Source organism: Oncorhynchus kisutch, linkage group LG30, assembly GCF_002021735.2.
Source record: "Oncorhynchus kisutch isolate 150728-3 linkage group LG30, Okis_V2, whole genome shotgun sequence".
NCBI lineage: Eukaryota > Metazoa > Chordata > Actinopteri > Salmoniformes > Salmonidae > Oncorhynchus > Oncorhynchus kisutch.
The window spans coordinates 40,998,901-41,006,793 of NC_034203.2; the positions used below are offsets into that span (position 1 = coordinate 40,998,901).

Consider the following 7,893-nt stretch of genomic DNA (forward strand, 5'->3'; position numbering starts at 1 on the left):
GCTAGCTGTTAGCTCTAACACTTTGCTACGCCCATAAAGTTAGGCTGTTGTTGTTTAAATACCACTTGTTTGGTTTGGTTTCTTCTTCACACTCTCTCCAAGTGTCCTCAGTTTGTGATTGTTGCATATATTGTAGTGATATTGCGTAGAAACCGATATTTTTTCTGGTGAACAGGTTTGATGTGAAAGTGTATGTTTGAGAAATGTGTTTACTCTTGGATATCGTGCCGCAAAACACAGACCTAGATGTCTCTGGGATATATTTGGTTATGGATTAAATGCATGGTTTTTCACAACAGCACTTCACCTTCTTATAACCTTGTTTCACTCTGTATTGCAGGAGCCCCTCTGATTCAGAAGTATGCCATCTGTGGGCTGAGAGACCCACTAAATCTTGTGTCCCTCTGGGCTACGACAGCCACATATTCCTCAACCAGCATGGCAAGATTAGCACAGTCTTCTCCAGCTCCTCCTGTCTCTGCCAGTCCTGAACCAGTCCTCTACTAGAGAATACACACACCACCTTCCCCAGTCCTCTACTAGAGAATACATCTCACCACCATCCCCAGTCCTCTACTAGAGAATACACTCACCACCATCCCCAGTCCTCTACTAGAGAATACATCTCACCACCATCCCCAGTACTCTATATTATGTCCTCTACTAGAGAATACACTCACCACCATCCCCAGTCCTCTACTAGAGAATATACACACCACCATCCCCAGTCCTCTACTAGAGAATACACACACCACCATCCCCAGTCCTCTACTAGAGAATACACACACCACCACCCCCAGTCCTCTACTAGAGAATACACACACCACCACCCCCAGTCCTCTACTAGAGAATACACACACCACCATCCCCAGTCCTCTACTAGAGAATACACACCACCATCCCCAGTCCTCTACTAGAGAATACACACACCACCATCCCCAGTCCTCTACTAGAGAATACACACACCACCACCCCCAGTCCTCTACTAGAGAATACACACACCACCACCCCCAGTCCTCTACTAGAGAATACACACCACCATCCCCAGTCCTCTACTAGAGAATACACACACCACCATCCCCAGTCCTCTACTAGAGAATACACACACCACCATCCCCAGTCCTCTACTAGAGAATACACACCACCATCCCCAGTCCTCTACTAGAGAATACACACACCACCATCCCCAGTCCTCTACTAGAGAATACACACACCACCATCCCCAGTCCTCTACTAGAGAATACACACACCACCATCCCCAGTCCTCTACTAGAGAATACACACACCACCACCCCCAGTCCTCTACTAGAGAATACACACACCACCACCCCCAGTCCTCTACTAGAGAATACACACACCACCATCCCCAGTCCTCTACTAGAGAATACACACACCACCACCCCCAGTCCTCTACTAGAGAATACACACACCACCACCCCCAGTCCTCTACTAGAGAATACACACACCACCATCCCCAGTCCTCTACTAGAGAATACACACACCACCACCCCCAGGCCTCTACTAGAGAATTCACTCACCACCACCCCCAGTCCTCTACTAGAGAATACACTCACCACCATCCCCAGTCCTCTACTAGAGAATACACACACCACCATCCCCAGTCCTCTACTAGAGAATACACACACCACCACCCCCAGTCCTCTACTAGAGAATACACTCACCACCATCCCCAGTCCTCTACTAGAGAATACACACACCACCACCCCCAGTCCTCTACTAGAGAATACACTCACCACCATCCCCAGTCCTCTACTAGAGAATACACACACCACCATCCCCAGTCCTCTACTAGAGAATACACACACCACCATCCCCAGTCCTCTACTAGAGAATACACACACCACCACCCCCAGTCCTCTACTAGAGAATACACACACCACCACCCCCAGTCCTCTACTAGAGAATACACTCACCACCATCCCCAGTCCTCTACTAGAGAATACACACACCACCACCCCCAGTCCTCTACTAGAGAATACACACACCACCACCCCCAGTCCTCTAGAGAATACACACACCACCATCCCCTATGACTGTCTTGCAGAAGTCTGTAACATCCGGTTCAGAAATGTATTTATATGGCTGCAGTGCCACTTTGATGAGCTAAATGGAGTTTTACCATCTGGACTTATACATATACCAGTCCTGTCTGATATACATGGAGTATCTTTGTGGTTAAGATCTTCGACTTGTTTTAGGACCTTCAGCTCTACCTGTTTCTAAGCTTCAGTCTAGGCCTATGTTGATGTCAATTGTTGTTACTATACTTCCACAGCTAGCAGATGTCTCTGAATGCAACACTTTGCTGATGCTATTCTTGTGTTATATGGCAAAAATTATTTTGTAGATAAAATGTATTCCAAAACCATGAATCAACTGGATATCAGGCATCAGTGTGTCGAACTGCTTTGCTTTATCTTGGCCAGGTCGCAGTTGTAAATGAGAACTTGTTCTCAACTGGCCTACCTGGTTAAATAAAGGTGATTTTTTAATTATTATTTTAAAACCCGGAAAATCAATGAAGAATCAATGACACAAACGACTTATCTCTTCAACAAATGCTTGACTGTACTAACTTACAATTCACATTGCTCATTGTCATGCCTATGGAATCCATATTGTGCAGCATGCCAAAATGCTAATTTATAACTTTTAAAATGACAATAGTTAGGGATTAAACATAATATAACAAAATTGTAATCGAGCCATTTAAATAGTGATCTGAAGGAAACATTCGGACAATATCTGTTTGAAGGGGCACACGTGTGTAAATAGTTGCGTAAAACAACGGTTTCAGTTTGTAACATGGGCTCTCTGTTTTTCCTCAAGAAATGTTATGGCTTTAGGGATTACGTGTCATATGTAGTAAATAAGCGATAGAACATATTTTTTGAATGGCTTCTCTTTAGAGAGTGCAAGGTACGAGTGTCTTGAAAGGTATTTTGTTGTTTGCTACCACCCAAGTGGTTACAAATTCTTCATCTTAAAAGGACTGTGAATTTCTCACAATTTACTAAAAAGCCACGCGTAATGAAATGAAAGACACCTAAAATGCACAAAAGTCGTTGATGCGTAAATATTCACATTGTAGCTTCTTATAACCTAACTCTCATTCGTGATAAATTATAAATACGTTACGTAGCATTGGCTACGGTGTCCCTAAACATTGATAATACTATGTATTAATTGTGCTGTTTGTATGAAGGTGTGTTGCGTAAATAGAGCATATGTATAAAAAAGAGAGGGTTTGAAAAGTTGATAAAGGCTGAACATGTGAGACTACATGATTGCAACACAACGCATTCGATTGCCACACAAGATTGGCAATCGAAAAAAAGTGAATTCAAGATATTTTACAAGAATGCTCCAGGCCGGATATAAAAACGCGTAATTGCATGTTAGAATGAAAACAGTCCACTGTAATGTATCCCTTAAATCCACGAGAGTACACCTAAGCCTCATTTTATCCACACCAATTAAATGACACATTTGTATATTTCGAGATGGGTTCAATGATTGTAACTGGAGTATAGGGACCATAACAGTTGGGGCTGTATTTGACCAGGTGTGATGAAGCCTAGATATGATTCAAATGGGAACATCCCCAACTAGGAAGACTTCCCTTTCTGTTCATAGAAGTAGGTGTCGTTGCCAAATTACCCATTTGTCGAAATTAATGGATCCATTATAAAGCGGTTAACCTCCTACGGTGAGCAAACATCCTTGGCTGTGCTGTCCTCAGAGAGGTTTGACAATTTTCTCGATATTTTCTATACGATTGAAAGCTTTAATTTGTCCCTAAATACCATGAAAATATTTTGTAGTGATATTATATATCTAATATATTAGTCACGAGTTATTATCCAAAGGAAAAGTTGTTCAATTGCAATTTTCTCGTTAGATGTTGAGAATACCGTTTCAATTAAATCTACAATCTGTTCACACCTTGTTAACCATACCATTAGCCTTGCTTTACATTCGCTGATTGTTGATTTACATTTGCGACTAAATAGCATCTTTTATGGCTGTTGTCCGAGGGTTTAGGGACACCGTAGCCAATGCTGTAGCATTTGATATAAAACCTGAAGCTTCCAAAGCTCTCCAGTCACTCCAACTTCGGACTTCTACTGCATGCTAGAGAACAAGACATAGATGCTCCAGGGACCCACAACAAGAAGCATGTACCATTACTTTAACTCTGAGATGTTACCTGTTGCTATGATCATTGCCATTGCCACGTTAGTGAGCATGGCTACTGCAAGATCATCACTAAATTATTTGGAAAGCCACTTTTCCATGGAGAACGAGTCTGAAGAAGTGCGTTCTGCAGCTATCAAGAGGCTGCTGGAGGTGTTTGGGATGGAGGATGCTCCTCTCCTCCGGGGCGACAAGCAGCCGCCTCAGTACATGGTCGACCTGTACAACACTGTCGCAGATGTGGACGGAGTTACCAAGGACCCCTACATTCTGGAGGGGAATACAGTACGCAGCTTCTTCGACAAACGTAATATTTAGATATTTTATCCTCGACCCTGTCGATAGATCAGTTATTTTAGGTTAGACCTATACCTGTATCGCTATTGCACCCGCCAGTCCTATGATTCACCTTATGCAATGTTTACAAATAATTAGTATTTTAAGCATGATATTACGCACGTATTAGGCTCACATTTTAAGTCTTATCGGGGCACTTTTGCGTACTTATTTTGACAATAAGTATTATCCTTCCCGCACACAGTGCACAGTGAACAAATTGAGTTCCTGTTCAACTTGTCCATGGTGGCCAGTAGTGAGAAGGTTCTAACCGCGGAACTCCATCTCTTCAAGCTGCGGCCTCAGGTTTCTGCAACATTCAATAGATATCACTTCTGTCAGGTATAAAACTCAATGTGACCCATTTATATATATAGGCAGACATGCAGAGTCTCAACTGTCTTTTAACTCCTCAAAAGTAAGCTACTCAAAGCTAATGATGAATCCATTCATTCCATATAGGTCAGTGTCTACCAGCTTCTGGATAGCAGCAAAATGAACATTACTCAGGGGAAGAAGCTGGTGTCTTCCAGACTGATCCCTGTCCCCTCCACTGGCTGGGAAGTGTTCACCATTACACAAGCTGTAAGTATGTCATCCATCCATTCATCCATAAATTCATTCATCCATCCATCCACCCCTAACCCAAAATAACTCTCTCCCTATAAAGGTGCGTTCCTGGATGGCTGTTGAGGGCAATAACCTGGGTCTTCTGGTCACAGTGCAGACCCTGGGAGGAAGCCAGATGGATGAGAAGGTGGTGCGTTTTTCTTCAGGCCGTAACCACCATAAAAGCAAGCAGCCCATGCTGGTGCTGTTCACTGACGATGGCCGCCGTGCAGCCGCTCTGGATAATACAGTCAAAGGTAGCCTAACACACAATTGAGTTATTATTCATGTGTTATTACTGTATTACTGGTGTATTAACACAACATGATGGTCTCTGTCATAATACATCATCGTTTATTTGTACTTTTATCAGTATTGGTACTCTATTTTTGTCCGTTGAACCTAATAGTAAATAATCTTAATTGAGCGTGTATTCAGTTCAAACGGAACCACATTTCCCAAACCGACTCTTACATTTTCCCTATCCAGATCCCAATGAGACCCCAGCTGTCCCTGGCCTGTCCAACCTCCCCAACACCCCAGGCTTCCACCGCAGCGCCCGCTCCCTGGACTATGACGAGGACGTAGAGAAGATGACGTGTCAGCGCCTGCCACTCTACGTGGACTTCGAGGAGATCGGCTGGTCCGGGTGGATCGTGTCGCCTCGGGGGTACAATGCCTACCACTGTAAGGGCTCCTGCCCCTTCCCCCTGGGCCAGAACATGAGACCCACTAACCACGCCACCGTCCAGTCTATCATCAACGCTCTGAAGCTGACTAAAGGCATTGAAACGCCGTGCTGCGCGCCAGACAAGCTCTTCTCCATCAACCTGCTGTATTTTGATGATGATGAGAATGTGGTGCTGAAGCAGTATGATGACATGGTGGCAGGAAGCTGCGGCTGCCATTGAGCTGGACGGACGGATGGACAGACGGGGGGGGGTGACTGCGCTAAACCAAGATGGCTGACACGGAGCAGCAGTGTATCTCATTCAGGAGGGCACAACGTTGCAAACCTCACAGATAGAATTGTCTTGTATAGAGCTCACACCATTCTACATGACAGAGAATGATGTTTGTTAGATGTGATATGCGCTAAACCAAGATGGCTGACACGGAGCAGCAGTGTATCTCATTCTGGAGGGCACAACGTTGCAAACCTCACAGATAGAATTGTCTTGTATAGAGCTCACACCCTTCTACATGACAGAGAATGATGTTTGTTTAGATGTGATATATTTCTATCTGATTGTTCTGTAATCTTGCGCCCAACTGTGCTCTGTGTGGATGGATGACTGCCACAGGGCTGGTGCTGTACAACGCTGACCAAGGTGTATTGTGTCAAAGCAAAGGAGGACAAATATTAAAATCTCATTTCAGTCTAGGTGTTGGTATAAAACCGCCTCTTACACTCAGCGATGAAGATGAAGATGAAGCAGTATGCAGGCAGAGTCCTACGTGTAACATATGTAAATAGGTAGAAATTATAATATATGACAGGGCATGACTTGGATTTCCTGTGACAGATGTAAATGTGTATATTAAATGATTGATGATTGTGAACTATTATAACATTTTAATAAATTGTGTGAAAAAATAAATAAATTGTTTGACAGAATGAGTATACTGAGAAACATTAACTACTAACCACTAATATCAAGAAGGGGGGCCTTCTATATTTAGAAAACCTTCCTAGCTATATCGATGGCTTGCCTGATGAAGACAGCATACTGTTGCGGACCTATCTATCCTACATGCCGGTGTAGTCGTACAGATGATGGCCTGGCACCTTGCTGGAGAACAGAAAGCAACACACGTCAACAGCTGTCTTCATTACAGGTTAGATGAAGCCTTGAATGGAGAAAAAACAGTGACCTAAACTGGGGCAGGTCTGCTCTGTTCTGAGTGTGAATGGGACATTCCTTTATACCAAAGTCACTGTCAGACTGATTCAGTGATTAGTAATTAAAGATGTCCATCAATATACAGGAATATATAATGCTATATGCTATAATTATATAATCTATGATATACACTATATACAAATGTATGTGGACACCCCTTCAAATTAGTGAATTTGGCTATTTCAGCCACACCCATTGCTGACAGGTGTATAAAATCGAGCACACAGCCATGCAATCTCCATAGACAAACACTGGCAATAGAATGGCCTTACTGAAGAGCTCAGTTACTTTCAACATGGCACCGTCATAGGCTGCCACCTTTCCAACAAGTCAGTTCATCAAATTTCTGCCCTGCTAGAGCTGTCCCAGTCAACTGTAAGTGCTGTTATTGTGAAGTGGAAACGTCTAGGAGCAACAACGGCTCAGCTGCGAAGTGGTAGGCCACACAAGCTCACAGAACATGACCGCCAAGTGCTGAAGCGTGTAAAAATCGTCTGTCCTCGGTTGCAACACTGACTACCGAGTTCCAAGGTCAGCACAATAACTCTTCGTCAGGAGCTTCATGAAATGTGTTTCAATGGCCGAGCAGCCACACTCAAGCCTAAGATCACCATGGGCAATGCCAAGCGTCGGCTGGAGTTGTGTGAAGCGTGGCCCCATTGGACTCTGGAGCAGTGGAAATGCATTCTCTGGATTGACAAATCACGCTTCACCATCTGGCAGTCCAACGGCCGAATCTGGGTTTGGTGAATGCCAGGAGAATGCTGCCTGCCCCAATGTATAGTGCCAACTGTAACGTTTGGTGGAGAAGGAATAATTGTCTGGT

General features: G+C 43.9%; 1 protein-coding gene across 1 annotated transcript; it reads left to right on the top strand.

Annotated features, from left to right (window-relative positions):
- Positions 1 to 3,992: 3,992 nt before the first annotated feature.
- Positions 3,993 to 6,681, top strand: LOC109874791 (bone morphogenetic protein 2). The gene is given in 5 exon segments (XM_074933804.1): positions 3,993 to 4,525; positions 4,760 to 4,896; positions 5,017 to 5,139; positions 5,225 to 5,440; positions 5,664 to 6,681. Coding segments are annotated over 5 exon segments (1,239 nt in total). The 5' UTR covers positions 3,993 to 4,173; the 3' UTR covers positions 6,075 to 6,681.
- Positions 6,682 to 7,893: the final 1,212 nt, after the last annotated feature.